The sequence below is a fragment of the Leopardus geoffroyi genome, chromosome A1 (assembly GCF_018350155.1).
Source record: "Leopardus geoffroyi isolate Oge1 chromosome A1, O.geoffroyi_Oge1_pat1.0, whole genome shotgun sequence".
Taxonomy (NCBI): domain Eukaryota; kingdom Metazoa; phylum Chordata; class Mammalia; order Carnivora; family Felidae; genus Leopardus; species Leopardus geoffroyi.
In genome coordinates this window covers 211,795,711-211,814,528 of record NC_059326.1, presented here as the reverse complement: position 1 = coordinate 211,814,528, position 18,818 = coordinate 211,795,711, and the positions used below count along the sequence as shown (strand labels likewise).

Sequence of the window (18,818 nt, the reverse complement as noted above, 5' to 3'; positions counted from 1 at the left end):
CCGATGTGGGGCTCGAACTCACAGACAGCGAGATCATGACCCGAGCCGAAGTCGGATGCCCAACCAACTGAACCACCCAGGCGCCCCTAGGATTCCACTTTGATTATACTCTTGGTGCTTTTAATTCTGAAGAATTGCAATATTTCATTTTTTATACCTTGGCAAGAGCTGTTACACAGGATATTAGAATAATTTCTTAAGGAGCAGAAATGCTGTAGTCACAGGGATGCGTCTAAGTATCTAGAAGTTCTGCTTTTGCAAATTGTTACCAAAACATGGAAACCTCCACCCAAATCTGTAGTTTCCCAACTCAGTGGAGTATAAAGATAGCCATGTCACTGGTCTGTAATCGTCTTTACATTTTCACTGTTACTGACTTGGTATCTTTAGCAAAGCTATATGGAAAAGGGATTTTTGACTGGTGAGTTCCTTAAATTTTCTTGTCACACATATGCTCTGCAAATGAAGAAGACAAAGAAGTAAAAATGCTACCCTCCCCTGGAATGAGGCAGGGGTGTGTGAGTGAGGGCAAACAGCCAGAAGAATGCCTTTTTCAAGTTGCTCCACTCAGACTTCTTAGAAGGAGCTCCGTATGTGGCAGCAGCAGATCTGAGCACTGTTCCATCTTTAAAGGCAACTATTTTTTTTTTTTTTTAAGTAGTAAAAAGGTTGGTCTGTTGGCCAGACTTTGTTGTTGTTGTTTGACCATTATTATTAGTGCTGCATTTCATATGCAGCCCAGTGACCTGTTTTGGGCCTGGAAGCTGAGTTTAAATCCAACTTCCTTCATTTATAAACTGTGCCACTTTGGCAAAATCAACTTTCTGGATGGCAGTTTCCTAATCTGACAACAGCATCTAGTTCCAAAGTGGTAAAAGCATTAAATGAGAAAATACTCACTTATAATTAAATAGTCAAAAAACATTTTTTTGCAAAGTAAAATAAAATTTTGCAAGGTAATCATTTAAGTAAATGACCACTATTGTGGCTGTTACTCTAATTGCTAATGTTAATCATGTTCTTTATCAACCTACCTTTAATTTGTTTTTAAATGTTTGTTTATTTTTGAGAGAGAGACAAACGTGGGGGGGGGGGCGGGCGGGCAGGGAGAGAGAGAGAGAGAGAGAGACAGAATTGGAAGCAGCCTCCAGGCTCTGAGCTGTCAGCACAGAGCCAGATGCTGGGCTCGAACTCCCGAACTGTGAGATCATGACCTGAGCCGAAGTCGGATGCTTAACCAGCTGAGCCACCCAGGCGCCCCTTTATCGCCTACCTTGAAAGAAGTGCTGGTAGACTGGCCATTATGGTTCTACCTGCCGCTGTTCTAACTGCCATAGCAACAGAGAGGGGTTGCTTCATTCCGCTTTGCGTCTTCTGTGTATTTTTCCTTGTACTTCCTCCTTCCTTTAGTCCTGCTCTTGTCACACCACCAGGTGTGAAGATATATTTCCGTCTGTAGTGACCAGTCTTCTTCCAAATTGCATCAACAAGTTCCTCAAGTTCCACAAGACAACTCGTGCTGTTTCGGTCCTAATCCAGGCACAGAACCGTAACATTTCGGGGAAAGCGAAGTCAGTGGCACTTAGAACAAACTGATGAGGAAGTGGAATTCCCTATGGAAGGCTTTGGAAAATCGTCCAGCTGTTGCTAGACAAAAATCTATGTTCTGAACCGCATGGAACAGAGTACCAGTTGAGTGTGTGCAGAGGTCCGGCAGTCTGGAGTGAAGTGAAGCAGTTGGACCATCTTTCTTTCTCCTGCATGTGACAGAGTGAATCTTTTTTTTTTTTTTTTTTTTTAATTTTTGTTTTTCAACGTTTATTTATTTTTGGGACAGAGAGAGACAGAGCATGAACGGGGGAGGGGCAGAGAGAGAGGGAGACACAGAATCGGAAACAGGCTCCAGGCTCCGAGCCATCAGCCCAGAGCCTGACGCGGGGCTCGAACTCACGGACCGCGAGATCGTGACCTGGCTGAAGTCGGACGCTTAACCGACTGCGCCACCCAGGCGCCCCCAGAGTGAATCTTTTAATGTACAGCATTCTTTATCATGAACTTGGAGTATTGGCCAGACCTGAGTTGTACGAGTTTATGGTATTAAGTGCACCTTAAACGTGACATGGTAACATAGACATTTTCTGCTTAATTTTCTGCCTGCCTTAGTAGTAGTAATAAGGTGCTGCTGTCACGGAGTGGATGTGCCATCGCAGTCTTTTGAAGGGAAAATCTTCAGTCCTCGCTACCTAACAGAAACATAAGCGAGCCACAAATACAAGCCACCTAGGTCATTTTGAGTTTTCTAGTAGCAAAGGAAGCAAATGAAATTAATTGTAATGATATATTTTATTTGACCTGGTGTGTCCAGAATGTTATCAATATGCATTCAATGTAAAACTTACTGATGATATAGTTGACATTTGTTTTTCCTAGTGAGTCCTTGAAATGTGTTGTGTGTTTTCCACTTACAGGGCACACCAGTGTGCACTAGTCACATTTCAGATGCTCGGTAGTCACATGTATTGGACAGCACTGATCTAACAATATGTCATTTTGTGGATCCTGTGACCTTAGCACACCTGACACCTGGAATGCCTTCAGTAAACACATTTCAGCTTCCCTGTGTCTTTACCCAGTTATCTGGGATTTTGCCCTTAGCTTTCAGCATTTCTTTAGAGGTAAATCAAAAACTGATTACATGTGCTATAATGGATATTGTGTGTTGGGTGTACAAATCTGTATGTCTGTGCTTCTGTGCAAGTGCATTGATCTACATAGACCTTTATTTATTTTTTTATTTTATTTATTTTTTTCCCCTCTTGTAGGCAGGATGGTGTATGAGCCACATTTCTACATCCCCTATGTACTTGGCCGGTAGTTGGGATTCAGTGCCTAAGAATAAATAAAACAGCATAGGTTTCTTCTTTTTCTCCTTAAATTGCAAGTTCTTGCCTAGCCATGATATTTTTACCCTGTAAACCCTCCTGGTGTCACATATAAGGCATGTTGGTCTGTGGATGTCTGGGGCATGGGGGGAAAAATGTTTCATCTTTGTTACCGTTAATGGAAGTGTTCCCATCTTTCATGTGAAAGCTGTTTGCTTCTTATCCCTAAATACAGAAAGTGGTCGGAAATTGATAGAAGGGCCAGGGTTTCGCATTCAGTTAATAGTTTGTCTTCACTAGGCAGGTGGTTCTAGGGCCCCCATCTGGCATAGGCACGGAACAGACTGGGGCTTCTAATGGGAAAAGATTGGAGAGGCTCTTCTTGCGCACTGCCAGGGCAGGGGTGTGGCAGATCCAGGCTCGCATAGCCCCTGGGGTATGGTGCCTTGATTGAGCCACCCCATTAGGCTTCTCTTCCAGGTGTCTTGTTTAGAATAAATTGGGGTGATTGGCAGCATGTTTGCATATCCCATCTTCAGCGATATTCAAGGATTAACTGCCTGGAGGATTATCCTTGCGCCCCGAGGCCTCCTGGTCCAGCTGAGCCGCCCCAGCGCTCTGCTCCTTTCCCCTTGTTCCCACCGATCCTCAAGGTTTTCCTTATTCCTCCTTAGCCTCAGCTCCGAGCAGCTTCCCAGTCTCCCTCCCCAGTCCCCCTCAGCTCTGTGCAGCCAGGTCCCCCGTGGAGCAGAGGAGGTCAGGTGCACCTCATTGGCAGCACGGGGTCCCTCTTGGACCCAGCTGTTACGGTGGCTTTTTATTTCATGAGGGTTTTAAAATAGTCTAATGCTATTCGTGTCCAGTTAATTGTGATTCTTTTCGTTGTTGGCTGGTTCCTGTAGAAGAGTCAAAGAGCAGCACAGCCTTTCGGAATGGAAATAGCCCAAAGACCCACACTGGGCCTGCTGCAGAGGTCTTCTGGGGTGACTGCAGTGTTGGAGGTGAATACAGCATGGAGTACATGGGGTGGGGGTGGGCCAGGGCCTGCTGCCTGGGGCAGAATACACCAGGGAGCAGCTGATAGCCAAAGGAATGAATGATAAAATTGCTCTTCCTTACCTGTGGGTTCAACAGGGGACGTTGTAGGTCATCTGTTGTGTTCAGCCCAGTTTGACTCCAAAGAGTGTGTATTTCGCTTCTGGAGGTCCCTGAAGTGAATTTAGCTGCTGACTTCAGAAAGGAGGTGATCAGACAGAAATGTTGAAGTTCTAGGTCCCCTTTTACTGTGGCATCCGAGATGACAGCCTGAGCAAGATCCACTATGAGGATTTGTCTCTTTGACAGACACCCAGCTTGGGCTACAAGGAGAGTGTCCTGACTCATGTGACCCCAAATCCTGTGCTCAAAGGGTAGAAGCCCCTTCAGGCCCTCAGGGATCCCTGGACCCAGGACCCTTTTTGGTTCTTTTCTCAAACCAGCTCTCTGTACCCGGCTGGGGCTGCTGCCAGGCCCATGCTTTCCCATTTCTCCACCAGAGAGGAAGGTCTCTCCCCCCTTCTCTGTCACCCCCTTTCATTCCCTTCCTGTCTCCCTTCCTTTTCCTCCCTCTTCTCTCCCTCCCCTGTCCCCTACCTCTACCCTCCTCCTGAAATCCCAGGGAGAATCTCCTAGTAGCCTTGCTGAAGACACATTCCCATCTCTCAGGGAGCACCCATGGTCAGAATACAGCCAGGTCAGAGGAGGGTGGCGCCTTGGAGGGATGTTTTTTTTTTTTTTTTTTTTTTTAAAGGAGGTGGGGTGCGGTTGTCAGAAGAAGGCAGGGCACTGCAGCATGCAAGGTAACCCCATTATGTCAAAGGAAATGAGCCCTGCCTTCAAGTGAGCAGCCCCCGCCACCCCTGTTGGACCGAGATGAGGAACATTCTTTTTTGAATGCACGATGTTCAAGTAATGTCCAAACATGACCGTTGGGCAGCAGAAATAATTTTTGTGTTCTGCATCTACCCTCTAGTCCTGCTCTTGGGCCCTAAGACATGGAATCTGCGTTATTAACATATTTTTCCCTTGTTCTGAAAAGTATTTGAGGCCCTGGATATATGGGTAAAGAAATTGAGCAGTCCAAACAAAACCATTGTGATCTCTGTAATGACATTTCCAACATTCCAGAATGTGGAGTCCAAGTCCTCCCCATTTTGAAAGTAAGAGAACCGATGAAATCTGCGGTAAGCCAATGTTTGACAATTAAGTTTTTCTAGCGTAAAAACAAGAATTAAATATAACCATAAATGGAACCCTACCCTCTCACTTCCTCTAAAGACATTTTTCACTACCTAACTTGGCAGATGGCCCCCTTTTTCACTTTATGTATTTGATAGTTAAAAACCGGCTTCATTGACCCATGAGTATATTTCATAAAAATTTACCAATTTTAACCTACAGTTTAATCATTTTGGAAGCTTATTGTTGTACAGCCATTACCAGAATCCAGTTTTAAAACCTTTCCCTCACCCCAAAAAGATCCCTCATGCCCATTTGCAATCTGTTACCACTTCCAGCCCCAGGCAACCACTAAGCCACTTGGTCTCTATAAATTTGCCTTTTTTAGACATCTCCTACAAATGGAATCTTATAATGTGTGGTCTTCTATGTCTGACCATCACTTAGCACATTGGTTTTGAGTTCCATCCATGGTGCAACATGTACTGATACTTTGTTCCTTTTTAGTACTCGATAGTATTATTCCTTCCTGTTGGAATGCCATACTTTGTTTACCTAGCTGATACCTATTTCAGTAGTTTCTACTTGTTTTGCAATTATGGATACTGCTATCAACATTTGTGTACAAATCTTTGTGTGGACATATGTTTTCATTTCTCTTGGCAAGATCCCGCAGGAGTGGAATTGCTGGGTTGTATGGTAAGTTTATATTTAGCTTTGTAAAAACTGCTTTCCACGGTGGCTTTTTGTTTTCCACATTTTATATGTTCACCAGTAATGTTTGAGTATTGGATGGAGATTATATATGTGTGTGTGTGTGTATGTATGTGTGTATATATATATATAAAAGTTTATTTTCAGAGAGAAAGAGAGCGGGGGAGAGGCCAAGAGGGAGAGAAAGAGAATCCCAAGTAGGCTCTGCATGGTCAGCACAGAGCCCACTGTGGGGCTCGATCTCCCCAAAGAGAGACCATGACCAGAGCCAAAATCAAGAGCCAGACACTTAACTGACTGAGCCACCCAGGCGCCCCCTGGATCTGTATTTTTAAACTCAATTGGTTCTTTTGGGTTTCAAGATGGGTGAGGCCAAAGGAGTAGACTGGGAGGAAGAAGCTTAAGTTCATGGCACATGTGCCTTGCCGTTTTGACTTGATTATTAGCTCTGCGCGGGGCATCTTTTTTTTTTTTTTTCCTGGAAAGATGAACACAGCAGTATGTTTAGACGGTGCTATTGACATCAACATCAAAGATCAAGAAAATGCAGAATTGGAGAGGCATTTTGGGGATCTAAAAATAGTCTCAACATGAGGGATAATCACATGGAATTTCTTAGTCTTAGGATGATTTTTGTATTCCAGAAGTAGTTTGTCTTGATTAAGCCCGTGCTTTTTAAATTGGATGGATTTAGGGCATGAGGTAACCTTGGGGCTTTTCTTTGGTAGGCTTATTGGAGCATGTGAGTAGCAGATTTGACAGACGAGATAGTAATGTTGCCAGAGCGCTGGCCACTTTTGTATCCGTGCTGCTGGCCCCAACTGATTCATGGACCTAGATCGGTTCTGGTTGATGGCAGGTTTTATTTTTAAGGAAGAATGATGTATTTGTTTCACATGAGAAGTGTCGTCCTCTGGATAAAGGCAAGTTGTGAATTTATTGAAGGAGATTAATGTTCTCAAGAGAGTTTTATCACATGATTACTATGATACGCTATCTGAAAGACGTTTACATTTTAAAAAGAATGCAGTCATTTATTTTCTTGGGGGAAAAAAGTGAAATATTAGAGTATTTTAGAAAGGATCCACTGCCAAAATGAAACTATTGCTTTTGTCTTTTTTCCCCCTAAACTTTCTCTTCCTTATCATCTGAGTAATCATTTAACAAGCCTGCACCTTAGTTCGTAAGAAAGAATACTATATGAAAGCACCTAGCCGGTAATTAATGCCCAGTAAAAGTTGCTTGTTTGCTCATTCATTTATTTATTCATATGTATCTGGTTTGCTGAATAAATATGCCTCCTAAGATGTAATCATAAAGCAGCTTTCTTTAATGTCCCTTCACCATGGGTAGTTACAAAATACTTTTAAGATGGACTTTCTTAGCAACTTTCAAATATGCAACACGATGTTATTAACTATAGTCCCCATGCTGTACCTTACGTCCTCAACAACTTATTTTAGAACTGGAAGTTTGACCCTGGTTTGACCTCTTGATCCCCTTCGCCCATTTCACCCACCCTTCACCCCTGCTAAATACCCTTAGTTTAGAACTTAGAATGTTGAACTTAAATAATAATAAAAAGTTCAACTATGATTTAAATTTTTTTTTTTTCAACGTTTATTTATTTTTGGGACAGAGAGAGACAGAGCATGAACGGGGGAGGGGCAGAGAGAGAGGGAGACACAGAATCGGAAACAGGCTCCAGGCTCTGAGCCATCAGCCCAGAGCCTGACGCGGGGCTCGAACTCCTGGACCGCGAGATCGTGACCTGGCTGAAGTCGGACGCTTAACCGACTGCGCCACCCAGGCGCCCCAAAAAGTTCAACTATGATTTGAAAGAAAAGATCTCTTTCCTCACTTTCTCCTGGTGGCTCGCTGCTTCATCTAGCTGTCAGGGCTGCTGATCTCCCCAGGGTTTCCGTGGCAAAACTGGGGGTAGAGTGGGCACAGTAGGGGGAGATCAGTGTCTAGTTCATCCCAGAGAAAGAGCCTCTCCAGTCGCCACACACATTGACCCTGTTAGACTCCAGATATAAGGGCTTCAAGAGTTCTTTTTTTGGCTAAATCCTTTGAAAATATGCATCTTACACTGGCCACTTGCTTTGGAATGAAATATCTTTTGTATCTTTGTGTTTCCAACTTAGCACTTAGTGCCCATGCATTTATTCATTCCTCCACCATTCATTTGCTCAGCCATAGTGAACTTTGAGTGTTGACTATAGCGAGAGTCTTGCTGAAGTTAGAGTTGAAGGCTTGGACCCATTTGGGATGAAGTTAGAGTTGAAGGCTTGGACCCATTTGGGATGGACTTTTTCCTTATTGAGAAGCTCCTTGACTAGAAGTGGTAGAATCTCATGCAAAGTAACAGAGCAGGCGTGTTGATCTGGGGGGACTCCTTGGCCTGACCCATAGTTCTCTCCTACGCGGCTGGTAAAATCTCTATTCTGAGAACTTGCCCCCAGGGTTCTACCTGATGGTCCTTGCTCTCTGTTGACTCTTACATTCCTTTATTAAAATGGGTGGTTCTCATGGCTGAGCTCAAGTATGTGGCTGGGGAGGTGCTGGATATGGAGTGTGACCCAGAGAAGAGGGCAGGCAGGACGGAAAAAAGGGCAACCTAATAAGACTTCATTGACCAAATGGTTTTTTTTTTGTTGTTGTTTGTTTGTTTTACTTCAGTGCTTTCTTATGTACATGGTGAAATCTAATCCTACTGCCTTTCCTTGGATCCCAGTGCAGCTAACCCAGTGCCTTTGGGACCAAAGAGAGCTTTGCTGAGGTCAAAGGTCAAGTCTGTTGGCTAGTTGGGCGCCTAACCTATGTCTTTGTTCCACACATACATTTGCGAAACATTTACTGATTGTATGCTGATGGCCAGTGTCCAAGGGGAAGCAAAATGAAAATCCTACTGGGAAAACCCTCCACCCTAAAATAAGTAAGCAGCCTGAGATGCACATTTTCAAATTTGCTGAAAACTGGTAATGGGACTCTTGCACCCCTCACTCGCGTCCAGGCTGTAAAAGGGTCGGAGCTTGTGGAGATTGGAGGAAGGTCCTTCTTTGGAAGGAGCCATGCAATGATTCCCACCATGCCTACGCAACCCCCTGAGAGAAGCTTCTAGGACTGCTTAAAGAGATCAGACCAGTGTCTGACCTTTGCCTAGAAAATCTAAGGTGGACATGCCCCGTCTTGTGGGAAAGGTTAGACAAGATGGCCTTTCTTCATCAGGTTGCCCAAAGCCTGAGTTTCCTTTAAGGCCAGTTACATCCCTGCCCCTGCAGTAAAGAGTTCTCTGATTTTTCCCAGGCCTCTAAGATTTCCACTCTTTGAATTCCTGCAGTATTTGACACCTAATTATTAGCTGTCGCACCCTTGGTCAGTTTTGAGTCCTCCATAGTGTCTGCTGAGAGTTCTCATAACCTAAACGTATGTTTAAAATCCTATCTTGCTGAGATAAGAACATGTCAGCTGTGGATAAAATCAGGTGAAGGGGAACAGGACTTACTGACCTCTGGTTCCCATTTGATGTTCTTTATTCCAGAAATAGTGACCTAGTCCTGGACACAGGCAGAGACTTGCAGCTTCTAACCCCAAGAGCAGTTTGGATAGCATGAGGTGCTGTGTTGTCAGCGTCAACTTACTGGGAAAGTTGATCTGGAGAGACCTTTTGCAGAATATATTTGTTTTGCCAGATTGAGAGAATTGAGTGTTTATACAGCTTTTGGTTAAAATTCCATCTTTGTTGCAGAGAGATTATTGTCTGAGGAAACAAGTACTTAAGGGAGAAGAGGTAGGTGCTGGCCAGGAGAGAAGTATTTTAATTTTAGTTCCTTACATTTGTTTCAATGCATTGTTCAGTGCTGGGGATTTTAAGCCCAGTGTTCCTCAGAAAACCCCCCTGAGGCCCATCTGGGGTGTGCATTAGTGTTGCAGTGTTGCTAAGGATTCATAGAAGTATCTCCACATTCCATGATGGGAGGAATAATTAGGCACACAACATTGTTATTTATTCTGCTTCTCTAATGTTGCAGTGATTCAGAGGGAACAATTTTAAACCACTGCCCTTGAACCCTATGGTATGGTGCCTTAGATGCGGATGTTTTCTTGGGATCCAGGAAAACATACGTGTGTGTCCAGCTGCCAGTTGCCTTTGCGAGTTAATATTGCTCCTGGTGGCCATGGGTAGCCAGCTAGCTGCTCTTGTAGGATTTCGAATACAGAGGGCTCCCTTCCACACCCTCCTGCTGCACACCCCAGTATTGTGAAAGATTCAGACACATTCAGTGAACACATGCCTACTTGTATAATGTCTCCAGTTTATTAAAAAAAATTTTTTTTTTAACATCTATTTATTTTTGAGAGAGGCAGAGCATGAGTGAGGAAGGAGCAGAGAGAAAGGGAGACACAGATTCCGAAGCAGGCTCCAGGCTCTGAGCTGTCAGTACAGACGCTGGGCTTGAACTCACAAATCGTGAGATCATGACCTGAGCCGAAGTCAGATTAGATGCTTAACTGACTGAGCCACCCAGGCGCCCCTCTAGTTTATTTTTTTAATGAAAGTGTCAGTTATAGGTATAATATCACTGAGTCTAGGACAGTGTTTCCCCAATCTCGTTGAGCATCCAAATCACCCGAGGAGTTTAAAAAAAAATTACAGATTTCTGATTCTCACTTGTGATTATGGAACTAGAATACTGGCTGGGGCTCCAAGAGGACTCTCCTATGCTGATGTAATTGGCAACATCGCCTTATGAAATAATCCCTGGGTCATATGTGGGGGTGGGAGTGAGTGGGAGTAGACGTAGCTGGAAAATAGAGGAACGTCTTTCTGACCACTTCAGTTGGGTGGGTTGTGGTAGAGAAATAGCTAAATAAAGAACATCTAGGAGCAGCCACATTTTAGTGTTTTGGGTATTGCTGGTTAACCCTTGTTCCTTTGAAGTTCTCTTTCAGTTCAGTCCAGAGATTTCTAACCTGGAATTTTCCTAACTCTAAGGATTGGAGAAGGTAGTGGAGATTAGTAAGGTGTGCTTTGTTGAGATAGAACTCACAGTCTTTTCTGTTAACCCACTTGAAGTGTATAATTGAATGGTTTTGGTGTGTTCACAGGTTATGGAGTCATCATGACAACAGATTTAGAAGATTTCATCTCCCCAAAAGGAAACTCCATATTTGTTCTGAGTTATTTTTAATAAAGAAGTCTAACATTCATAATAAAGCTCTATAGGCTCATACCAAGGTTTCTTGATTCAGGCTAGAATTAGCAGATAAAGGTAACTCCGGTTAAGCTTTGATTGAGAGCTTTAAAGGGAAGATGGATTAATAAAGCCTGTTTGTTGGATACAGTCTTTCAGATGAGAAGGTAGTAAGTCTGTGTGTCCCTGCACTGTTCGTCCTCATCAGTTGACTTGATGTGATTTGATGACTGGTGATAGCAATGGGAGCCATGTTCCAGTGACAAGCAAATGTTAGTAAACGAATATTTCTGCTTGGTGAGTGGGATGTGCTTTATTCTTGAAACGGGAGTACTTACAGTTTTTCCCATATATGTGTCACATGTCGCCTCCTTTTTGTACTATCCAAATTAGGCTGGTGCACAATTAAGCTTCACTGCAGCCCTTTTGAAGTAAGTCGTCTTGATTAAGTGACTTGTCCAAGGACGGCTATCAGTGTAGCCTAGATCTACTGATAGATATCACTTGTGCTTAAGATAGGCTATAACCCAATCTGAGCTTTGGAAGTCTGGATTTGGGAATTGGAGCAGTAAGATTCCAGCTGACCCAAGGAAGGCAAGTCCCTGATTTACTTGTGGGTCTTCTTGGGGAAGAGAAGGTGCTGGGGCAGACAGAACCCAGCACCCTGTCAGGGGCAGGTTACTACCATTAGTCATGACTTCCAGATGTTAGATCCTCTTGTGAATACCAGGAAGACAGTGACCTATTACTATCATTACCCCCTCTCCCCAGCTACAGTTCCTGTGTCTAAAATTACTATTCTGTAGGCTTCCAGAACCTCTTTACCCTTGATCCCTATCTCTATCATCTGGAAGTTGTACCTATGGACCACCCAGCTATCACACACCCAGACCCATGACTCCAGGAAGACATTCATTTCACAGCTAATATCTGCCTGCCTCTGGGAATTTTTGGAATTAAGTGCTTTATTTACTTAATCCTCTTCAAATAAGAGTTTGCACGTTCTCATTGCCATGCTAAAAAAAAAAAGTCAAAGAAAAACACACAAGAAAAAGCACAACACCCACAAAAAACTTAATGAGCTCAAATAATAGTCTTACCCACCATTGCCTAAGACATTGTGTTCCAGAACTGAAGGAATGCTTTGGGTGGTTCCACCTTGGTGGGCTACACAGTTTGTGGCCTTTGAAAACCTTGTCTTCCCTTTCTCCCTTTCCTCTTGCATAGATTGGGCTTCTTTCCTTGGTTATTAGCACTTCACCCAAAGGTGGAAGGAATTGAACTCAAAGGATGACTGCCATTTTTGGGAGAACCGTGAGCCAGTGGCAGTTGGGAATCTGATTATCGTTATTTCTACTTGGATTCATCAAAAGGTGGTTTGCATTGACACAAAAAAGAGTTGTTAAATGATGCAGCCTAACTTTGATGAGTGTATTCCCTGCCTCATCTACCTTACTTCGAGATTCTCGGGGCGCCTGGGTGGCTCGGTCAGTTAAGCATCCGACTTCGGCTCAGGTCATGATCTCATGGTCCGTGAGTTCGAGCCCTGTGTCGGGCTCTGTGCTGACAGCTCAGAGCCTGGAGCCTGTTTCAGATTCTGTGTCTCCCTCTCTCTGACCCTCCCCTGTTCATGCTCTGTCTCTCTCTGTCTCAAAAATAAATAAACGTTAAAAAAAAAAAATTAAAAAAAAAAAATTAAAAAAAAAAAAAAAAAGATTCTCAAAGCTCCGGGTGCCTGGGTGGCTCAGTCGGTTAAACATCCAACTAGGGCTCAGGCCTTGATATCATGGTTTGTGGGTTTGAGTCCCACCCTGGGGTTCTGCACTGCAGGTGTGGAACCTGCTCGGGATTCTCTCTCTTCCTTTCTCTCTGCCCCTTCCCTTCTCACAAGTACAAGGCCATGCTTGTTCCCCACCCCCCTAGATAAAAAAAAAAGATTCTCAAACCTTACCGAACAAAAGATTCAACCAAGGACATGCCTGAGACCTGCTTCCTGAGGTTCAGTTTCCATAGGATGTGGACTAGGATTTGGCCTTTAGCAAATTGTCCCCATGTCCTTGTGATTCAGATTAATGAGGAGCCAGTGGTGAGAAACACTGTCCAGGAGTTTGCACTTTGCTTTTCAGGTACCAGCCCAGCCTGTGGCTAAATACTTGGCAATTAACAAGGGCTAATTATAGCGTGTATGGTTTCCAAGGTAACACACATTCAGTCACTCCTGCCCAGGCCTGGAAGATTGGAAGAGACCACGGTGAGGCTGCAGTAATGGTGTGGCCTCCAGATTAATGTCACCGAAGGGCTTTCTGATGACTGGGTTTTTGTGCCCTTCATCCAAAGGCCCTGCTTAATGACAGCAGCGAAAATGAAAGTAAACAATGTTTGAAGCCAGAGAGTCGCTGGACAACTTCTGGAGGCAGTGATGAAGACACAAGGAAGGAAGAGTACAGCCATTCAGGGGCTTGGTTTTTTTCCCTTTGTTGCTTCAAATCCGTTTAGTCCAGAATGATAAGGGCGATAGAGGAACAGACATGGCTTTGAAAGGCTTTTGAAAAATTATGTCCAGCAAGGGTAAACATGGGACCGCTCTTCCTTCGTGCCCAAATGGACAGTACTGCTAAGGTTCATCTGTTCTCACTTTGTCAGGTGAGGCTCGAAGTTACATTTAGAGAGTGCTTGCTACGTGTTGGGAACTTGCATGCAGATTTTCTTGCCCTTTTGACCTAAATGCAAAGGTTCCACACTCTGTAATTTTCCAGTTTTAAGGGTGAAAGAGATAAAGTCTGTACCATGTTTTAGCACAGGATTCTGCTTTTGGGTTTTAGTTTTCAAGCTACAGGGCAGTGGGAAAAGCGTTCAACTACTGGTCTGATTCTCAATTCCATCATAAGCAGGCTTTTGGCCGGTGGCAAGTTTCCTGACTTCTCTGTGGCTCCACTGCTACCTCTGAAACATGGGGCACTTAGCCTGGATCAATAGTCTTCACTTTTGAAGGGTGACAACTCCTTGCAGGATCTGATGAAAATTAGGAACTGTCTTCCCTGGAAAAAAAAAAAAAAGTACATATATAATACTTTAAAAAAGTCACGTTCACTTTGCAGGGGACCCCAGAACTCCTAAATGAGGGGATTTCTTAAGACTCTGCCAGCTCAAACTTGGAATTGCTGGGTCCCACGAGGACCTTGGGGGTGGGGGAAGGGAGCCTTTTTCATTGTTTAGAGCAGCTTCCTGCAGAATGAGGTATTTGAAGAGGGAGGTTTTGTTGTTCCTGGTATTTTTTTTTACTAACTGCCTTGTGCGTGCATTTAGGAGGAAAAAAGAAACCACACTGAGAAAAATAAATATGGAATGAATGGCATCTGGAATATGAACTGTTTTCCTTCTCATTCTTTACTATTGTGGCCCTTCAAAAGGAGGTGGATGGTAGGATTAAAACATGAACAGCACGTATAGGAACTCATGCTGCACGCAGATACTGTATTTTGTACAATGACAGTTAAACTTGTTCTGTTAACGTTTTGGAATTTGGGATGAAACTTAGATTCGGTTAACTTGAAAATGTCCGAAGCTTCTAGAGACTACATCGTGAGTGAAACAACACATTCTTTACCACTTTTTAGGTTCTAATTCTGAACACCTTTCTAACTCAACCCCAGTGGCCCATGGCCAAAAAGCTGTAATCCTAGCAGGAGGGAATATCTGTAGTGTTTATCTGGAAACCTAAATAGTTAATTTCTTTCTTTTATTCATTCTCTGCTTAGGTGTTGAAAATCTCTAGAGCTTTGGAAAGCTGAATGGACTAAACATGAAGAGCTTGAAAGCCAAGTTCAGGAAGAGCGACGTAAGTATGCTGCGTGACTCACTGTCTGCCTACTCCACTCTCACTCTCCTGAGGCGGCAGGAACAGCCCTCCATTCCTACCTTGATAAGGCACTGGGTTAATCAACTACAGGAGCCAGGAACACTCTGGGCCTCAACTCAGCGTGGCTTTTGTGAATGGCATGCTCTAGGTTCTTTGCTGTTTGTGCGAACAGCTTTCAAGAATGACTTCTTTATTCCTGGCGTCTGTGCCTTGTAGAGAAAGGAAGAGTCAAATTAAATATCTTAAAGAAAAGAATCAGTAAAAACCTCAGCATTTCCAAAGTCCCCCGAATCTGATTCGGAATGCCATTTTTGGAGGAAGCTAGTCTCGTGGGAGTAGTTAAGGAATGACATATTAGCTTGGTTCATCTTTGGCCTTAGGAAACTTTTTTTTTTTTTTTTTTTTAACTCTGTTAAGGCTTTTGTGGTAAAACAACACCTTTACTCCCCCTGAATTCTTGGGGTTCTCACTCATTTGTTATCCATCATAAAAGATTTTGGATTGGAGGAACCAGTTATGATGTCAGGATTATGAAACAAAGTCTCCCACAGGAGAAACTGGAGAGGATTATACACATGATATCTTAACAAACGGTCTTCTCATAAACTCTGCTGGGACTCCGGTCTTGTACTAGCTGAACTCCCCATCCTTTGGGCAGAATTATTGAATGGGAGAAGCTCATGGAAGAGTCTCAGGTGGAAGCCCAGATGTGTCACCCTTACAATGGGCTTGCGTGGCTATCCTTTCCCATGAGGTAATTAAGGTGAACCTGGATTTTATTGTTTTGCCGTGAGTTCTAAGACAGCTTGGCACAGGTGCATTTTTCCGGTAAATGGAGGCTGCATCTTTTGTGGCTCACATGTTAAATGCGCACACCTCCTTTTGGCTGAAGCTTATCTTTTGAGGCTGCATCTTGACATGTAACTTACTGCCCTGATAAAGTCCAGACTGGTCGAGATGCTTGTGGGATGGTTGCAAATTTTTGTCTCACTTAGAGGTTAGAGGCAGAAAGGGATTTCAAGAAAAAGTTGGGTTTCACCTTAAGTGAAAGTAAGTTAAGTGGAACTTAGACAATGTGAAGTGACTTGGCCAGAAGCATCCAATTTGTCTTTGGCCACTGAGAGCCTCGGTTGTCGTCGGTCTTCCTTAGCCCCTTGCCCCTGTTGCTCCCCTGAGAAACCCACTTCAGCCTCCTCATCTGCTGGCCCTATGATACTACGGCCTACAGATCTCATCTGGCTTTCAGTGAGAACAAAAAGGCAATTAGATGGAGAGCGTTGCCCAGATATGGATGGGTTAGTACATTGTGTGACCAGGTTAACAAATGTCTTTTCCATTCTAGGGGAATTTGGGTAGCTTCCATTTATACAGTTGAGATTATTTTAGCAAAATTTAATCAGTCTAGAGTTCCATGATATATGAACTGGGATAGGGGGAAGTGATAGACACATAAACTTTTGGTTTAAAAAATTAAAAACTGGCGTCAGTTGGGAGGGTGTTGCTGGAATCTAGTTTTTAAATAAAAATGGAACTGTTGCAGTGATTAAAAAAACACAATAATAACACTATTAAAAGCTTCTAGGATTTGGCAGCAGAAAGACTGTGATTTTGGAAGTTAGTGCTAAGAGAAGAAATGTTAGAGGAGCAGCTTGGACGAGTGAGCAAAGGAAATTGTTACCATGGGGCCAGACAATATTGAATTGCTTTTGACATTTGATCAGAACATCAAATTTTGGGTCTGTTTGTCCATTTGTCAATCAGCCGTGTGATAATAACTGTTAGGAAGTAATTGACTCTATATCAGGTACCATCCAAAGCTCATTGTGTGAAATTCATTGAATCTTGCCACAAACCTTATGTGGTAGGTATTACACTTAGACTCATTTTACAGATGGAAAAACTGAGACCTAGAGAGGTATGGCAACTTGTCTGGGTTCTTAGAGCTCTACTTTGTACAATCAGTTTTTCTGACATCGGAACCCAGTTACAGAGCACAGGCTTTCTAAAAGGAAATTTGGATGGAGATTTGACCTTGAAAACCATTTTATCCAGTCAGCAGTTTGGAAAGTGACCTTGGACCTAGGCTGGTGACCTTGTGCAAGTCTCTTACCTTTCCTGACCCTCAGGTTCCATACCCAAAAAGTGGAGAAAATAACGTTAGCCTTCCAAAGTTGTTGTGAAGGTGCTATGTGCTAATGCATGTAAAACACGTATCTTAGGGCCTGGCATTCAGGAGATGATTGTTAGATACTTCCTTCTCTTAATCAGAAATCCATGATCAAAAGTAGGGTTTGAAAAGTGTCTATAGCCAGGAGGGCAGAATAATCTGATAATAGCTGCTGCCTCTGAGGAGGGAAACTGAGAGCTGGGGGTAGCTGGGGGAGGTCGGCTTGCTTTGCAATGTGTGCCTTTTGGTTTGAATTTTTTTGGTATTGTGTATGTGCACATGCATGTCACTTATTACATGAAAAACAGGTTTTAAACTGTTCAGTTAAATAAGCTGAACTGTAATCTTTACCTAAAGTGAGTGGTCTTTCTGAAATAACCATCCTAAACCAACAGCCATCAAATTTTCCTTCTTGTCTTTGTGTGAGTCTGAAAGGAGAAGGGGGAAGAAAGAGTTCTTTGTATTTCTGGGGGGTAGGAAGAAGAGGGACAGCAGATCATGTTCATGCTTTCATAAAGAGAAGGCAGGTGACCCACTGGTATGATCACATTTCAGCCAGCCTGTGTCTGGGAGGTCTACAGCCAGATCAGTTTGAGGCCACTGAGAGCAAAACCCAGGAGTGAAAAAGGACAAGAGTGACCCAAAGGAGACCCCTGTGGATGCCTTTAAGGTCACTGTGCTGCTCCGGGACCATCATGCCGGTAGAGATTTAATCCAAGTTCCTTTCTGGAACACTTGACTCATATGGCTACCAAATCAAGGTCAGGTTTATGTGAGTATAATAGGGGGATGAGCCCAATTCTGTGGGCTGTGGTTAGATTCTGTCATTGTCTGGTTGCTTTAGTCCCTAAACATACTTGGGAGCCTACCGTAACCCACAGAGGCTGAAGAGAATTATGAAGCTAAACCCCTGCCCTTCGGTAGATGACATTTTTCATTTGACATGTGTAACTTTATTTTGGGTATCCTTAAACTTGGGTTAGATACTAGAGAGCATATAGGAGAACTGTGAGGTATGATTCTTTAAGAAGCTCACAAACCAGGATGGGAGGAGAAAACTTACATGCAGGAAGTAACTAAGGCAAAATACACATCATATATACAATAGAGAGTAAAGGGGTGACACAACCAGTTGTTAAATTGTGGGGTCTGGACGATTCGTGCTATCGATTTTCAGAGGGGCGAATCACTGGAAATGGGAAAAATTGGGAGAGCTTAACAGAAGTGGAGCTTTTTCTGGTCCTTGAGGCTGGGTAGGATTTGGAATACTGGATGGGAGAGGAGGGGAGGGTCATGCACGGGAGTCTGCCACTAGCTCAGTTTCAAAAACTTGCCCTTGACATGCAAAACAGTAATACTTGAAGAGCCCAGCAGAGTGCCCATGCCATGACTCGAGTCTTTTAATAAAAACACTATGAATTTTCATTCTAGTTTTAAAAATGGATATACTTGACTTTTATGCTTATAAAATGAGCACAGAGCTCTAAATCATCATTATTTATATCTTTTATGACTACAGTCTGAAAGTGGCTTCTTTACCTCTTTACATATTTGCAGCAACTAGCATGTGGTTCCACATGGAAAAATGAGCTGTCATCATGAGAAATGAGGCCAAGAAGGTTGGGATTTCCCTTTGTTAATAAAAATGCTCAGGCTTCTGGAATTTCTTTGCGAATGCCAATTTTTAGTGCCTTGAGTGAAATGGGTGGAGGTTGAAGGATGGGAAATGGGACTGAAAGATCTTTGTAACAAAGCTTGAGAAATGCCTCTCAAACACGATT

At 43.4% G+C, this 18,818-nt stretch overlaps 1 protein-coding gene across 5 annotated transcripts in view; it reads left to right on the top strand.

Moving 5' to 3' along the window:
- Positions 1-18,818, top strand: part of RAI14 (retinoic acid induced 14) — a 144,816-nt gene that overhangs the window by 10,322 nt on the left and 115,676 nt on the right. For 2 of the 5 annotated variants that reach the window (XM_045440680.1, XM_045440644.1), the window contains exons 1-2: positions 3,784-3,883; positions 14,770-14,849. In XM_045440680.1, coding sequence (XP_045296636.1) covers positions 14,814-14,849 — 36 coding nt within the window. In that variant the 5' untranslated portion in view covers positions 3,784-3,883; positions 14,770-14,813. Of the gene's footprint in view, positions 1-3,783; positions 3,884-5,078; positions 5,105-14,769; positions 14,850-18,818 lie in introns of those variants that run through there. The other 3 variants (XM_045440671.1, XM_045440633.1, XM_045440651.1) reach the window with 2 other exon arrangements.